Raw genomic sequence first — 17,462 nt, forward strand, 5'->3', positions numbered from 1 at the left:
ACACGCTTTTGCCACACGATTATGAAGCGATGGAAGGGTATGAAAGGGTTTAGAAAGAGATTAATCAATGGTGTTAATCGGGCCAGCGATCATCATTATTGCAGTGTAGATTTGTACTGCTCCGTTTTATTTAGTTTTTTTATTCTAATTGAGTTGATTTATTTCACACTCAGGATCGAAGAATGGATTTATCGGTTCGTTATTATTATGCTGCATTCACTACACGTTTAATTGTCCGCTTAGAATAACTATAGGATCGTGCTTCTTCTCCTGCCAGGCAATGAATATCGCTGCGATGCGCTTTTCTGTACCGCGCATCGTGATGGTTTAATAAATTATATCTTGTGTCACAGATTTACGAACGAGCTGGAAACGTGCTGCAAATGCTCAAACCGAATGCCACAAGAACAATGGTCCGCGGTGCTGATCCCCGCTGCAAATGATAATCTCCCCCGGATGGAAACAATGGAGCCCGCCCGGTCACGAAGACCAAAGTGCATACCATGCACCATCGATTGCATAAAATATCTTATTCCAGCCAGTCTCTAAGCGCTACTATCAATAATCGTCCATTCGAAAGGAAATTGATTGATTATTCTGTGCCGGAATGGGATAGGCTTCTCTTGCTCTCCCTTCCTTTACACCCCTTACCCGTCAGACTGATGTGAATTTTAGATGCTTTTCTTTTGTTTTTCAATTCTCAAATGTAGAATTTTTGCTGGTCGTTGCATCGGATTGAAAAACACAAAGGCACAACTCGTGACGAAGATCGTTTAACAGAACTGTGATCTTTCATTGACAATCCAAAAGGTATCTAGAAATGAATGGTGCATGTTGGATTATAATTTGAATTGAAATCGATCGTTCACAATCGTATTGTACAAAACTTTGTATAATTCCAATAATTTATCGCAGAAATCTTTTACAAAATAAGTGTAAACAGAATGATGAGTTTGACTTAAAACAAATTGTGCATGTGAGCATTATTATGTAAAAAAAACTCGTTGCAAAATATTGGATTGTACGACAGGATTCTACTGTGATGCATTTTAACTAAAGAAAAGGGAATTTAAATCCAAGAATTCAACACAACCGCTGTCTAATCATAGAAATTGTGAAAACGCTCGCCTCATAACACTAAACAAGAGTTATTTATAATTCACTCGCCAAACCACTAATCATCTGCCAATGATACCTGCTACCCAGTGGAGGTAACCATCTGCTGCCGTTCTTTCTATCCCGAATTCTAGCGCTCTGCTCTTTACCTCCAATGCAATGATCCTGCGAATGATCGTTGCGAGCGAAATTCATCGTAACGATTCAATCGCAGCGAATTGAGGCACATAATGATGGGTTTCATTTCGGCCGATGGCCGACCAGAGATCACTGTACCATGATTTTGCAGTTATTACACCTGGACTGGGAATTCTTTACACACTGGAACGTGACGTACCGCTGTCTGCAAGTTAAAGGGCTTACGGCTGTCTGGTTCTGGAGGTTGCAGCTTGCCTCCTCCTGTCTGCACCACCGGTGAGAAAACAATCACGTAACATCGAACATGGAAAGCAAGGAGCAATAACCTTTGCCACTGTGCAGCTAATCGTTGCCGCGTTGCCTGTGCGCAAGAAATATCAAACGAACGAAAGAACAAACAGTCTAAACGGTAACAAGCGGCGGCAACCGATACACACACACGCAATGCAACGCCGAGAATGTGCAGGGGAGTGTACAGTTGCTTAAAATTGCCACTGCAATTGATGGAGAGAAAACGGGGAGGATCACTTATTTTACAAAACAAAAGTGTGTGTTTTTTCCTGTGAGAAACAAGGGAAGACGATTACCTTTTTTGTTGAATTTTCTTGTTTTAACGCATAATTATTCTTGAGCAGTAAGGCAGAGAAACTGTCTTTCAATGCAATAAAATGTAATCCCTACTTCTTCTAGGAAATCTTACAACTTTCATTCCATTTTAAAGGCCCGATCGATGCCTATGATCCGTCAAATGATTCATAATCCAATCATACTTAAAGAAATGAATTCTCCCTTTTTGCCATTACAGAGACCTCACAGCATGCTTTCATCGCGGAAAAGCAATAACATTTTATTCGCTTAAATTATAGCTTAAATTTCAGACCGAACCCACCGCTAATCATTGTGCTTGGTGACAGTAAAATATCACCTGTGTCATAACACCCCAACCGGGCGCACCATGGGTGGTAAATCGATCTGTTCATTTCCACCAACCCGCTGCCAAATGCGGCCCAAAGCACCCGTGCAAGCATTGCGTTCGCGAACGGACGTAAGAACCGTTAAAACGACACACGGAAACACTTCTCGCTCGCTCGAATCATGTTGTTCAATTTGTTCTGAACATCTTTCGCACCTTTTCTCCCCGCGCCCCTGCTCGGGATTGCGAAGCCGAACTTGGGTCGTGCCATTTGCAAACAAATCGCACCATCCCTCCGTTTCGTCGATCGTCCCCGATGGATTCTTTTTTTGTTCGAAAACAATTCCCCCATAACCGTTAAGGTGAAGAATCTCGCATCATCATCAACATCATCATGAACGTCACCTCGTGTAGCCGGTTGAAATCGTCCAACGAACGTGGCTAGGGATCGGGAAAAGGGTGTGTGCACAGGTCGGCTCTCACAGCTTACCCTCTAGACCCAACCTTATTGGCTGCGTTCTAATGCAAAGCAGCAACGCGCGGACGGAACAGAATCGTTGTCGCGTTTGGTGCCCGTACAGATTGGATTGGCCCGGAAACGGGCGGGCGGGAGACCACACGATCGATGTGCACGAAGCTAATCACTTTCGACTTGAACGGTTTTATGGGCGATTGTTGTTTGGTTTGGAGCGTTTGGGTGTTCCGTTGCCAGTTTTTGCGACTGGTGGTGCTGTATGTCGGCGACCGGCAGTTGCTTTGTGTACTGGCGATGCACATAACTCGGCGGCTCCCGGATACGTTTGCGACGGCTACGATCGATTGCAGAATCGATGAATATTAATGGCCGAACTGATGCATGGAGTTGTAATGGTCCATAAACTGCGACTGTGTTGTAAGAGTGCTTTTAAGAGATTGGATGGTGATGAAGGCACGTTAAATTTTAGTATTTCATTTTCAAATTAGTTTGACGGAAATTGATTTATTTGAGACACAACAATATCGATCGAAAACCAAGTGTAACGTGGTCTTACTCGAAAGCTGTGATGATAAACAGTTTGAAAACCCACATGAATTGAAAAATGACTTTTTTTGTTATTTGACGGTTTTTTGATATTTTGGTTTATTCATTACTTAAGGCTACGATTAATATACGAGCACATAATTCTTCAATTCCCATCTGCCTTACGTTCCGACAAACTCCAATAATCGTTGATAACGGGCATTTCCCTTCCGTTCCGTTCTGTGTGCACATGGATCTCGTTCGAACTGAGACAATTACCAACCACGCTGCAGATCAAAACAGAAATATTTTCATAATCGCTCCCACACACACATTCCCACTCTGTATAGGCAAAATTCTACCGACGTCATTCACGAAGAATTTAATTCAACGTATTTCCAACCATCCCCCCCAATCACGTTCTAAGCTTGTTTCGAAGCATAACCATTGGCAGAGAAAGTTCAACGTTTTCCCCTTGCTGGCATCACACGTCGTACAGACAACAAAATCGCACAAACAGCTAAATAAATTCTTAAGCAAAACAAGCAAGCTGAAGGCACAAGAATGAAATAGTTCCATCTCCCACTCTCAAAGAACGAACTGCTGTCTTTGGACCGCCGGCTTAAGCCGATCTCTGCTGCCTGGGAAAATTCTCAGCAATTTCCATAGCGAGCATAAAACGGGCCTCGGAAAGAAGCTTGACCAACTTGGCATAAAAAACCCCCAAGCTCTGCAACGGCAACCAATGAAAACAAAACCATTAACAACCGTTTCTTCACTCTCTCTCTTCTTGAGTTTTACGATTATGGCATGCGTGTGTGTGTGAAAGTGTAGAAGGGATTTTTTTAAATTTGTAAGCTCTTTGTTTAACCCCTCCGCTATCAGTTTGCGGAAGAGCAGAAGATCGCATAAACCGTATCTTGTTGGAGATGAAGTGGAAATCATTTTCATTTTATTCACCCTTCTTTCAGCGCTGTAAAGAGTAAACAAAAGATGACCTTCTCGTCCTTCCCAAAAGGAAACACCGGTACCCCGTAGGGGAGCATTTTATTCAATCCGTACAAGGCGAAGGCGAATGCGAGGGAACACACACTACGACGACAAATAAAAACGGAAACTATATGCCGCTCGCAACAAATGAGATGTTTTTTTCCACACCTCAAGCCATAATGCAAGATGCTTACCGTGACCACAGGCGTCGTACGGGCGAGAGCACAATGCCAATGTTTTTTGACGCTGGCTGGATTGTCGGAAAAATCAACCACCTTCTCCACTATCCTCATGGTTTGGTCAATGACCAGTACCCATTTTGTCTCATCAGCATCACAAAAGGGATTCGCTCGTAAAGCTTCGATGCTGGCATTACACCCACTCTGTTGCTCCACAGTCCGCTATACGGTTCGCCAGCAGCCAATTTTATTTCGCTCGATACGCAGCTGTTCGCAGGTTTGCAGGTGATCTGAAGCAACATTTTACTTCCTTCCCTGTTTGCATATTGGATGCTTGCGCATTGAAAGCGATGGAGGGAAAACAGTAATCGGAAAAGGAGAAAAAAACTGCTCCACACCATCTTAGAATATGTGGCTGGGTGGATGATAAAGGCAAGCTAACCAATATCCGCATCCGATTGGATTGATTAGAGCGCAGACAAAGACGCGATGCCGTTGCGTACCATTATTCGCGCTCCGATGGGGGTAATTTTCAATTACAGACAAGCTAATAAAACCTCACCTAGCTGTAGAGGGAATTACTCTGCTCAGCTGTACTGATTTGCTTTTCCCCTTCGAAGAGCCTTTTATTTGCCAATGATATCTGGCTGCTATGTGTGTGTTAATGCTTTCAGACAAAGCTCGAATAAAAAATCGGCGTTGAAATGCCTCACAAAATAGGCAAAGCGTGTGTGCAAAAATCCAATGATCGACGAAGCTTGGGACGGTGCAAGCCGCGAGGAAATTGGCGTGTGAGGTCATTGTAAGGAAATTTGGTTGTTTGTGTCTGAGTTTTATTTTTTGCCCCTGGTTCTGAAAAGCGTTACCACCTTTGAACCGAACAAACCCGATCGTTAAATGGGCGAGAGGTTCAATCTGTGAGTTCTGCAATTGATCAGCCCACTTAACCGATGCGATCGTGCCCATCCAGTGCAGATGTGTTTAAAAAAAGCAAACAACAGATTATCGTTGCTAACAACACCAGAAATTCAGTGTAAACAGGCAGCCGCAGGAATGGTCATTATATTATCTGCAATTAATATTCTAATCATGCGCATTATAAATACTTTCAACGCGATCAAAATCACTTCGTCATGTCCGATCGGGAGCGCAACGCAGAGAAGGTAATTAGTTTTGCATGGGTTGGATCACCGCACGCCAGGCTGGAGGCGCTACAACAGACACAGTGCCATAGTAGACAGGGTGCCATACCCGGTACGCATTGCATAAATTACACGCAATCTGCGTCCGCGGGCTAAAGTGTGAGAAGATGCGTTAACGTGGATCTAGTGCGTTCATCTTATCATGCGCTTCATGTGTGTGTGAAACGAGTTGATTGATAAAGTTAGAGCCTCCCTTCGAAGCGTTCTGTTTTGCCGAAGGTCTGCACGTTTCTGCCATCGCATAACACAGCACAGCACCAACTTATCGTTAGTCGATGGTACAGGGTCGGTTATGATGCACACAGCTCCTTGGCTCATTACTAGTCATGAGCCGATGCGTACCGTAATGACCGGTGTTAATGGTGTGTCGATGCCAGAGCACACCTTCAACGCCCATTAATTCTGCTGGGGCGCCCTATCAGGGGTTAATTTTGCATAATCATGGGATGGGAAAGAGAAGAAGATGCACACTGTTCCAAAAGAAACTGATTTCTCTTATCCAAAGGCGAGAGACAGGTAGTGTAGTTTGGTTCAATTTTTGTTCGGCACTCACAGCTTTAAGCAGTGCAATTAATTATGGAAATTTTGCAACATTAATATGGATGCTTCGGCTATAGGAAGATTCCATCAATCACAAATCCAGTAAAGCACACTTCAAATGAGATATGCTATAAAATCAGCATTGGACTCAAAACCACAGACTGGAATTTTCCCATGTATACCACAATTCCATAGCGTGCCCGAAACGAAGCTAACCCGATCGCGTCGAGGTCAGTGGCGCACGCTCGTTGGCCAGGTATGACCTTTTTTTATTCTCCTTTTGCTGATCGACTAATCGACACGGCGCACACCTCGCGTGCCCGCATGACCGCAGTAGGTTATGCGTTAAAGGTGAAATTGTTAACCGTTGCACGAGATCGATCGATTCGGCACATCCACATAAGCACCAGGTTCCTTCTGATCGGTTAGCATCGTAAGCACTTGATTACTGGTGTGCATTTACATCAAAATAAACCTATTTGAAAGAAACTGTATCAAAAAACTTCAGCAGCAAGCGACGAACCTTGAGTTCTTTTAAATCTTTAGTATATTTTTTTTAATCAAGTTTAAACATGTTTACAAAAATTAAATGTACTCAAAACTATCAAAACTTGTGTCTTGTATAGAAACTTTTTTTTCTCAATTTTATACAAAGATTTTCCCAATCAACATCACAACTCATCGAGCACGGTCGTACAAAGGGTATAGCCAATACGCAGCAGCTTTTCGATCATATCGATGACCACACCACTCGCAACCGCCCTCATAGCTTACACCCCTCGAAATGCGCTAATCACCTTATCCCAGTTTCGCTTTTTGGGTTTCATTTTCCTCAAACCAACACATATAGGCCACACGGTTGGTCCAGCAGCAGCTCGATCGACCTGGTTAGCTTTGTAAATTATCTCCGATTAACGTGAACGTTGTTCCGATTGCGTTGACGGAGACGAGTCACCTGAGCGCAGACATCGCAGCAATGCCATGTTAATTCCCTTCCTGCTGACGCGCACGGTAATGCAGTTAGCGCTAATCGCGAATAAACGGCAGGAAATGGCCACTTCCGGGCAGTTTTTACTTTGTACCAATGCATCCCAAAATTTCACTTCCGAAGAATCACCTCATCTACTCTCTTTTGGAGGGTTAGATCTTGCCGAAGTAACAGACAAAGACAAAGCTAACGTATTTCAGTATTTCAGTGACCTCAAACATAAGCGCAGGGTAATGTGTACCTGTAGATTAGAAATGTTCACGATCGAACTAAACACTAGACCACCCATTATCGGACACTGAAATTACTAAAGCAAAGGTGCTGCGCTACCTTTCGTCTCCGAAAGTAGCCCACGGTCGGAAACGGCACATTACCATCGCTGACTCGCACCCCGATTGATCGGCTAATCTTGGTCTGGTTTTGAATTGATCCGTCTGCGTGGAGTAGTAGAAACCGACGAGTGTTTGTGCCGCAATTTCCCTATCACCACCGCAGAGGTCACACTCGATCGAATGCGGGGAAGAAAATGTATTGCAACTGTAGCAAACCATCGAACAAAGCGAAACCCCATGGAAAGAAAACTCATTAGTCAGCAAGGCGCTGGGACGGCGTAAGTTCATCCGATTAACGATTTGATTAACGAGATTACAAATTCTCTCCACAAATGTGTGAGTGTGTATGTGGGAATAGGAGAAATGGAAACCCTAAACAGAAAGGGAACAGCGGACCAGCGGACCAGCGGGACGGAAAAGCTGCCAATGCGGGTGGTGATTTCCGATGATGAATCGCAACGGGAAATTAACTATTGTATCTGTTTGAAAGTGTTTTTTTTCTTCTTTATTTTTTTTTTTTGAGTGCCATAGTTACTATTAACGAATCCCACATCCAAAGATCACTTTCCCAGAGGGCCGCATACCGCCAGCTGTGCTTACGAAAGGGAAGAACAATTGATTTTTATGTGATTAGACTGCAGATGATGTTAAGAACACTCTTGGAACAAAAGATTCTCATTAATTGCTGTTAGATACTTTCATCTTCAACTTTTTTTTTCGTACATTTTTTACATTTAAAGACGGAGTAAATTGTTTTTAAATTAAATTTATCATAATACTTTTTGTCAATATATCTATAATAAAAACGTTTTCATTAATCATAGTTAAATAAGAAGTTATTTGAAAAATAATAAAAATTGCTTTTGCCCCACTCAAAGGCAAAATTTAAACTTCTTTAAAACAAATTGAAGTAAACGATTCCTTACGATAACTAAACGACGACTTATGGCAAAAAAAAATCGTCGATTATTAAACCCCTTTTAATCCCAGTAAGAATTTAATAAAGCTACTGTTTAGAATAAATTATGAAATAAATTAAATTAAGTGAAAGGAGATATGTTTTCTGCTTTTAATGGTTTGTATAATGAATTAATAAATCAAACATGAATCGTTATTTTAAAATCTTTCCAAGCGACTGAAAAAAGTGATGATCAAATGCCACACTAAAAAAGCAAACACAAATAAAACCAATCAAGCGCTACAAAACATACGCAAGCATGCAATTACTTTCATTAAAGCTCCTTGTCAGCAACAGATCCACCCTAAAGTGCGCACATAATTACACTCCCCCTTTAATACCACATTATTAATTTCTCACATTAATCTGGCAGTACCGCCAAAGCAAGCAGAAGGGGCCGCCCCTTGCCCTGCTGATGCCGGTAGAAATGTTTTGATCTTTATCTAAACGCCCCAACCCTTTCTTTGATCACCATGATTGGTACGTGTGTCCAGTTGGAAGTGGTCCACCAGCAGCAGGAATGAGGCAGCAGCATCAGAAACATTCAACTGCCGCTTTGCATACCTCCCGTCGAGCTACACACGTTCCAGCCCCGATCGAATGGAATCAGAACTGAAGAATGAAAACGAATTAATTTCAATCCTAAATCCGTGTAAGGATCGTTCCCCGCCGGATGGATGGGGTTTTCTGGAAAATTAGTTTGATCTAATTGCCGCCTTTCCCTTTTTTCTCATACACACACGGTACAGACACGGTACCACCGACGCACCGGGCCCGGTCGGACGGTTGTAACCTAAATTCCCAGTTCTTTTTTTTTTGGGTTGTCTGATGTTTTTAATTAAACCAAGTTGTATCAGTGAGATTGATCACTCGAGAAAAGAAGGGCACAACGACAATGCAATCTAAAGGTACAAAACACCAGAAGCATTGCCCCCGTTTCCCGTCGAAGAAGCATATCACCGCGTACTTCTTTCGCGGCCAGAACAAAATCTCACTTTTCACTAAGCACCTGTACTGGGCCGTTCGTTACTGTCTGTCTGTTTTTGAACACGGCCAGTAGGTCCGGCACATCCGATCGGTAACCGGTCCGGTAGGCTAACCAATTATCTACCTCAGTTGCAGACCGAATTTTCGAAAGGGCCGTTCCCAAAAAAAAAACCCGTCTGCCGTTTTTGTTCTGCTTTCACTGGCAAAACAATACCGACACCGGCAAGTGCACTTGCCCGACAACCTCGAGATTGATCTAATTTTGTTTTGCTCCCGCGAGCAATTACCGATCGATCGATCGATCGGTTGGTGGGATGGGAGACTGTGGACTAGAAAATAAAATTAAGAGAAAAGCGTTCGATTTTTCCCGCGCTCGTGTGCGGGTGCCCTGGTTGCGTAAGTTGAGTTGGTGGTAGTCGTGGATGGCTTCGATGCGTGAGTCCGCGATGCAGCAGTCGCTCGGTTGGCCGGTGTAATCACCGTAGCCCGTAGATTCTGGGGCGTCTGGAGCATAGCGCACGCATCGTATGGCTCCATTTCTGGGACGGCAATGATTGAAGCGTACCGGATTACCGTTTATAGCGAAGCGGGATCAATTTTCCCATCTGGGGCATGTAATTGTTGTCCATGGCGTATTTCGCTGGAAGTAGCAAAGAGGGTGGAAAAGAGCGGTCCATTTTTGGGACATTGCCGGACAGGTTGCACCGAGAAGGGAATGCAGTTGCAGATCATCTGCAGTTGTGCATCGGGTCTGATATCTGATATCGGTGGCTTAGAGAAACTACAGACTTTGAGGCAACTCATGATGTCGTTTGAAGATATATTATATCATGATATTTGATGTACGATTTGTAGCCTCAGGTTTAAAAGGGTCTAATCAAACAATTTGTTTCAATAAATTTGAGAGTTTTTGGTTTGAACAAAAAGATCACGCATTAAAATACTTAACTCTCCTACTTAATCAATTGCCTCAGGTAGTCTGTCAAGATGATAACTAATCATGAAGCACAATATTTAATTACCAAGTACCTCAGCTAACGGTAGCTAAAGACCATCGCACTAATGTGTTGCATTTCTTCCCCGATTCTTCCCTCAATGGGCAACCCATCACATTCGGAAAAGAAATTGTTATTTTGTGTCCATTTCGGTCCTTTCACTCAGCAGCAGCAAACAACAGCAAATTGTTTCTGGTAAGGTAATGATCGTACCCATCACATATCAGAACATCAAAAGCGCTTGCCCTCATTCCGCGCGCAATGATCGATCGATGCGGTGGCCCCGAAGAAGAATGTTTGGCGTGTCGTGGAAGGCACGCTGCGCGATGACCGATCGATTGTTGATAAGCAACTTTCCTGAAAAGGCCACGGACATGTTCTCCCCGTCAACCCCTTTCGGCATGAATGCAAAATCGAAACAAACCATGAACGACAACAACGAAAATAAAAATGCAATCTCTCGAACGAATCTGACCTTAAGTGTTGAAAAACCAAATTAAAAAAAGGTGAATGGGGTTTCAAAAATCAATAACACACGCTGGAGTTGAGCATACTATTTATGACTACTTTGGTTTGACTTAATTCATGTTTAGCTGAATAAAAATCATTTTTCACAATGCACCTCTCTATAGAAGGATTTGAAATAGCTGCACCGCTGATCTTCAAAATTCATCAATCATTTCGGGATCGTTATTGATCTCTATTAGAGCCTATTCATGGTTTCACCATGTCGGCATATCTTAGATCTTGGCATTATATCGATTTCAAACTCCCACACCGTGAATTGTAACTCATACAAAGTATCAAGACATTGGGCATTCAAATTCAAACATGCCGATTTCCATTTCCCGCGATAAATGTAGATCACACAGCTTTGCACAGCATGACACACAGCCCTGCAGTAAGGAAGCACACTGTACATTGTGTTCCATACTATTTCGATTCTTACATCCCTCAAATCGATGCGTTTCGTGCGCCACAAAGGGAGCATAAATCTTGTTGCTGGTACACATCTGAATCGTACAGTTTAGAGCTTACAAACGGGAGACGTCCGACTACCCGTGCACGGGCATCTCAGTCCTCTAATCACGCAAGCTTCACGGCAATAATAGGCGCCTTGGAACGACTTCCCATTAGCACCTGAACGGTGATAAATACGACCAGCAGCTTGTTGCTCTTTGGCGCAGCATCGAACAGATTCTAGGTTGTCTAACTGCACCGCGGCTAGATGATGATGATACTGTGGCGTCCGGAGGTGGAAGCATAGAACATAGAAAATCAAAACGACGTTGTCATAATTATAAATCTCAACCAACTCTCTCAACACCGTTTACTGTTTACCAAACAACGTTTGCCCGTTTGCCCACTCTCTCGCTCTGTATCAATCGGTCGTTTCCTTTGCTACGTTTGTGCAGGAGAATGCAATTGACGCTAATAACCGGTGACATGACGACTCGCTAACTAATAAATAGACGAGCGGTAAATTATCCCGAGCCGTACGTTCGAGCGGCATTGTAGTTGTGAGATTCAAGCTACCCGTGCCAGTGAGTCGATAAAAGGAAAAGCAAATAGAATTATTAAGCAATCCAGTCTATTGGAAGGAATGTTAACGAAACAGTCATTCTGAGTGTGAGTTAAAATATTATCTGCTCATACATTCTTATCATATATTGTTCTGGAATGTATCGGAATTTATAGTAAACCCAAGAAACGAGCTAGAGCCAATTACTGTCCCTCCACATCACCCCTCCCAAAACCGGTCCGGGAGCATAGAATCGTGACACAGAAGAATACACCCGATGCACGTGATTCAACCCCAAACCCCACTGTCCCCGGTAATTGGCCAAACGATCAATATCAGCAGTAGCTGTTTAGATTGATTGGCTGACTAGTTGATAAAATGATGATGTTCATGCGTGGCGCTCGTCCCATCGCTGCAGTCCACTGGGTCTCGCCTAGCCCTGGGGGATCATGGGAAGAAAATGCCTTCCCCCTGGCTTCCGTTAGAGTGCACCTGTTCGCTTGCCTGCCACAACCTCCTCGACCAACGAGTGTACAATTTACCCAACCCAAAATAACATTTGTTTTAATGGCCTGTACCTGTGTATGTTTTCCATCTTCCTTCCGCCCCAGCCACCCACAAGGTAACGTGCGCCGACGAGACGATGCGGGTCGACGTTGCACTGCCGTCGGAAAACTTCTCCAGCGAGGTCGTCTATCTGGACGGTATGAAGGGCTATCCGGATCCGAAGTGTAAGCCCACCATACGGGAGAATCTGGCCGTGTTTGAGCTTTCGCTCACCAACATCTACGATTGCGGTGTGACACGGGTGATCAATCAAATTACGGTACGTACCCGGCGTGTGTGTGTTCCCGTCATTGAGCGCAATGGAAGGGTGGGTGTTTTGCAGATGCTAATCAACACGACGACTTTTGCTTAATTTTTCCTGTACAGGGGAAGAAAGTTTTCTATCATCGGATCATCGTCGAGACCGGGCCGGACACTGGCAAGGAGATCGTGAGCGTAAAGTGCATCACCACCGGGCCGAGCTACAATGTGACGCACGGTATCGTGAAGCGGGATGTGCTGCCCGCCGGCTTCCAGGAACCAGAGTAAGTGTTTAAGCTGTTTTTAATGTATTTTTTACACCGTTCTACTATACTATACGTTCAACGTAAGGAGCCATCCATAAATAAAGTTAAGTTAAAAAATTAAATTAGTTTTAAAAAGATTAAAGCAGCTATCGAATCATTCATGAGGTACGTGACGCAATATTATACGCAACCCGTTGGACTCCTTCCTCTCGCTAGGGTAACGACATATAACGATGGAAGAATCTCCCTCTACTTCTCTTCCATTGTCACCACTTCTTTGGCCATCTGTTGATGTCATGTTGTAATTAGGATTGTAATAAAGTATGCATATTATTTTCCGAGGACTTCAAAATGACCAAGATCCCTTTCGTTGCCCAGTTGCTGAATTCTCCAAAAACTCTACGTACGAAACATGCTTAAAAGTCTGAGAGTCAGTCAGATAATTGACCTTTCCAGAGATCAGTAGAATCAACAAGTGTTCCAAAACGGCAAGATACAATTATAGAAATGCATAACAGCTTGAACTTGACCTTTATTTTTTCGAAACATCCATTCAGAGATAGACTATATTATAATTAAATGTTTAGAGTCTACTCATATGCCAAGGGGTTCATTGAACAAATAAGTAAAAATATTTAAGTCACCACATGTCCATGATAAAATTCCAATGCATATTTATTGCACTAATTGGGTCCTTCTAACCATTTTTTTTCTCAACCAATCTGAATCTAGGGACCACTGCTCAGAGACAAGAAAACCTATGCTTGTAACGAGAGCAAGCGCATTGATTTAATTTTTTTATACACTAGTTAATTTGGCCCGATTACAGAGTTGTGCAAGAAAATTTCAAGAAATTTTTATAACTATAGGATGCGTGCAAAGGATTTTTTCAAAAGACAACGCCGATTCCTGGTGACTTATAGGGAACACATTATGAGAAACTTTATGATCCCATACTGATACTGCGGCTGATGCCGAACGCATGTCGATCCTGGAATTTTACAGATCTCTTACTGATGAAAGAATTTGCTCTAATCCCTCAATTGAGCTTGACTCTATACCGATCCTGAAACAGCTCCCAAAACCGTATTGGCCCTGGAATTGATCGTCAACCCATACCAGAACTTACACTGAACCCATACCGGTTCTGGAACTGATCATTACCCCATACAAATGCTGTAACATGTACTTATTGTACTGTAACTGATCCCAAACACATACTGGTCCTTGAACTGATTAAGATTCCATATCGATCCTGCAACAGATCATAACCCCATTTTAGATCCTGATACTGATCCCTTTTTAATTCGGGTCCAAAAATAGTACCTATATCTGTCTCAGTCATGGAACTATCCAGTCAAAAGGTTTCCCTTTTTTGCATTGGGAGGCACCGCAGTAGTATCGTCAATTCGGACACTTAATAACATGCCCGTCCTGGTTTCAATCCTCGTAAGGACCGCCACCCTAAGCAAGTATTGATGATCCGGCTGTGTAGTACTTAAAAAAGTCTCGAAAGCCTGTATAGGCCGGCTTAACCCACCTATATTCTGACATTGAGGCTTACTGAACAGTTTCTTGGATCATTTTCTGGAAAGATTTCCTTACACGTCATAGATGACATTCTTTAGCAATGTTTATGCTAAAAAATAGGCACGTGTATAGAAACATCTCAAATCTTATTTCATTATCCAGGAACACTATCCCAGTTCTGTTTTAATAATGTTATGACCTTAATTTATAATAGATTTAAGCAATCGAAAGGCCGTATTTAGGTTTGAGCGACTAATCTATATTGAATATTTTCGTATCGTCTCTTAAGAGCGACTGATGTTGCTGTCATTTTCTTATAGAGTTGTTGGACTTCGTGGGTCTTTTGCCTCATTTAAGAGAGATAGACTTTATATCTTTGATGAGACAATGTAAGACAAAGAGTCATAATTCAACAATTATTCACCAGCTCAAAATAGTTATTAAAGACAAAATGTACTTTAATCACTGTTTGTGTGAAACCTATACCTAACCAAGAGATCGCCAAGAACATGCCATGCTTTCATTTACATACATTTACTGACCCTTGCAATTTCCCTCTCCATCTCTCCTCCTTCACTACAGAGATCTCGAAATAACGACCTCGATCACGGAGAATGCCCCCGAACCGTCACTCGGTATTGCGATCCGCCAAGGCGACAAGCTGGTATCGGGCGACCTTAACGTTAGCCCCGGGGCTCACCTGCAGATGGAAATTTTCCTCGACAACCGTTCGGCACCAATTTACGGGCTCGGCGTCAACTACATGCTCGTCACCGACACCAAATACCAGGAGGAAACTATCATTTTCAACGGGTAAGCTGGGCCTTAACGCGCCTTTGACACTATCCCGCCGACAGCCGAAGGTCATGCCAGCACTTTACCCGCCTAACCTTTTTCCACACTGTTCTGCAGCTGCTCGGTTGATCCGTATCTGTTCGAAAACTTCAACACGGTCGACGGTGACCTGCTGGCGGCCAAGTTCCGCGCGTTCAAGTTCCCCGAGTCGACCTACGTCCAGTTCCGCGGCACCGTCAACGTGTGCGTCGATCGGTGCAAGGGTGTAATCTGCAGCAACGGTCAGACGGCGTTCGGACGGCGGAAGCGCGAGATCAGTGCTGCACCGGCCGACCCGAACAAGGTGTACGAAGTCACCATGACTACCTTCATCAAGGTGAACTACGACGAGAATGCAGATCAGAGTAAGTTGTGGTGCAGCGGTTACCATGAATCCAGTACCTTATTTTAGCTCTCTTTCTGTCTCTCCCTTATTGCAACAGATACCGTGTCGGAGATTGATCAGAAAATTCGCCAGCTGAAGCTCACCAACCAGAAGCTTGCCCGCAACAGCCGTGCCGGAAACGTGTTCGAGAGCATCCACAATGTGCCGGCCCGGACGGCGGATGTGGAGCAGCCGGAAGCCGCCACCCTGCCGGCGGACAACGAGAGCGCCAAGGTCGAGGAGACGATCGTGTTCCGCGAGGTGATCACCCGGCAGGAGGAGAAAGAGGACGCATCGTTCGAGAGCGCCAGCGGTAGCTCCCGGCGGACGGGCTGGCAACTGGGCGCCCTGCTTGCCGCACTCTGCACGATCGCACTCGAGATCGTTCGCCATTGAAAGTCACGATTTCTCACGCGGTGAGCATGATCTCTCTCGCACACCGGAACCAAACAAGGCAAAAAAAAGAAGAAAAGCAAAAGAAATACGGACTGCCGTGCTCGGCGGGCTGAAGTGGACGAATCGGCGCGAACGACGCTATGTCACACTTCCATTTTGGCCATCGCCGACCGTGGACGGTCCTATGCATTCTGGAGAAACTGGAGACAACACTGGACGCACGGTGCTGTCTCACCGTACGGGGTGGGAATTATTAATTTAGAACGTGAGGGTACAACAAGCTGTAAATATTCGATTCCTGTGTAGGCAGTGGCACCGTCGGTGAGAGAGCACACGAGAGCAAGCACTGGGGTTCATTCATGTTTTTAGCAGCGGGTTTTCTTTTTGTAATTTTACGCGACAGTTTACACTAATAGCACAAAATTGAACGCTCAACAAATTAGACACTAATTAACGCTTGACGAGATACTAATAGAAACGCGTGTGCACCGGGAGAATATTTCAGCGTGCGAAACGAAAAAAAAAAATTCATTTTACTTGGGCAGTTTAAGAATACGCGGAACAAATGCAATAGGATTAAAACATACTTAAGTTGCTGGTTGTGTTTGCGAAAAAAAAACAAACACACAACACGATCGTGCTTTGGGATATAAGCAAAAACGCGTCTGTACGATGCTGATCGGTACGAACTTGTCGGTAAAAGGTTGCGCTCAAGCGTACACGCGCAGCTCTAGCCGCAGTAAGATAAGATAATGCTAGTCTAATTACTGTTTAATTGAGCGGACAAGAACTGACAGGGAAAACGGAAAGCGCCCAATAGGACAGAGGCGCCCAGCGAACCGATGCGACGATATGGAGGCAATCGAGGCCACTAAAGCCTTCCGCCGCGCGCTTACACTAACAGGGGGAGAGACAAAGAAATTACTGATCGTAAACTCCTTCAATGGGGCCACGAATCACCGGATCCGCAAATGTGAGGAATAAAATAAAGCATCATTAATAGCATTAACGACCGATAAATAATGTAAAAGGGTGGCCCCATCGGTGGCCGTCGCGCTAACGCCAGCAATAATTGTGAAAATTGTGCGAAAATCTAGGAAAATAAAGCTAACCGTAAAACTAAACTCGTGTTTGTTTATTTTATTTTATTTTTTATTAATGTTTATTGTTCGGCCCTATTGAGTTACAGAAATAGAACTTACTAACTTAAGCGTACAATAATTCGGAAGTAAGTAAAGGACGGAACGTAAGGTGCGCCAAGGAGCATAAAAATGTACACGGGACAGTAGGTAGGGAGCATCTATCGTATGAAACAACAGGCTAAAGAAGTCCTATACGAAAGAAAGCCTAAGCTACCGAGAGGTGGTGCTCCAGCTTAGCTAGG

The 17,462-nt window shown here is 43.8% G+C and overlaps 1 protein-coding gene across 2 annotated transcripts in view; it reads left to right on the plus strand.

The window, feature by feature from the left end:
* The window catches only part of LOC120949291 (uncharacterized), a 55,013-nt gene extending 37,811 nt beyond the window's left edge, over nt 1–17,202 (plus strand). For both annotated transcript variants that reach the window (XM_040366502.2, XM_040366503.2), the window contains exons 3-7: nt 12,472–12,686; nt 12,794–12,951; nt 15,046–15,276; nt 15,376–15,662; nt 15,741–17,202. In XM_040366502.2, coding sequence (XP_040222436.2) covers nt 12,472–12,686; nt 12,794–12,951; nt 15,046–15,276; nt 15,376–15,662; nt 15,741–16,078 — 1,229 coding nt within the window. In that variant the 3' untranslated portion in view covers nt 16,079–17,202. The remainder of the gene's footprint in view (nt 1–12,471; nt 12,687–12,793; nt 12,952–15,045; nt 15,277–15,375; nt 15,663–15,740) is intronic.
* Nucleotides 17,203–17,462: the final 260 nt, after the last annotated feature.

Source organism: Anopheles coluzzii, chromosome 2 (assembly GCF_943734685.1).
Source record: "Anopheles coluzzii chromosome 2, AcolN3, whole genome shotgun sequence".
Lineage (NCBI taxonomy): Eukaryota > Metazoa > Arthropoda > Insecta > Diptera > Culicidae > Anopheles > Anopheles coluzzii.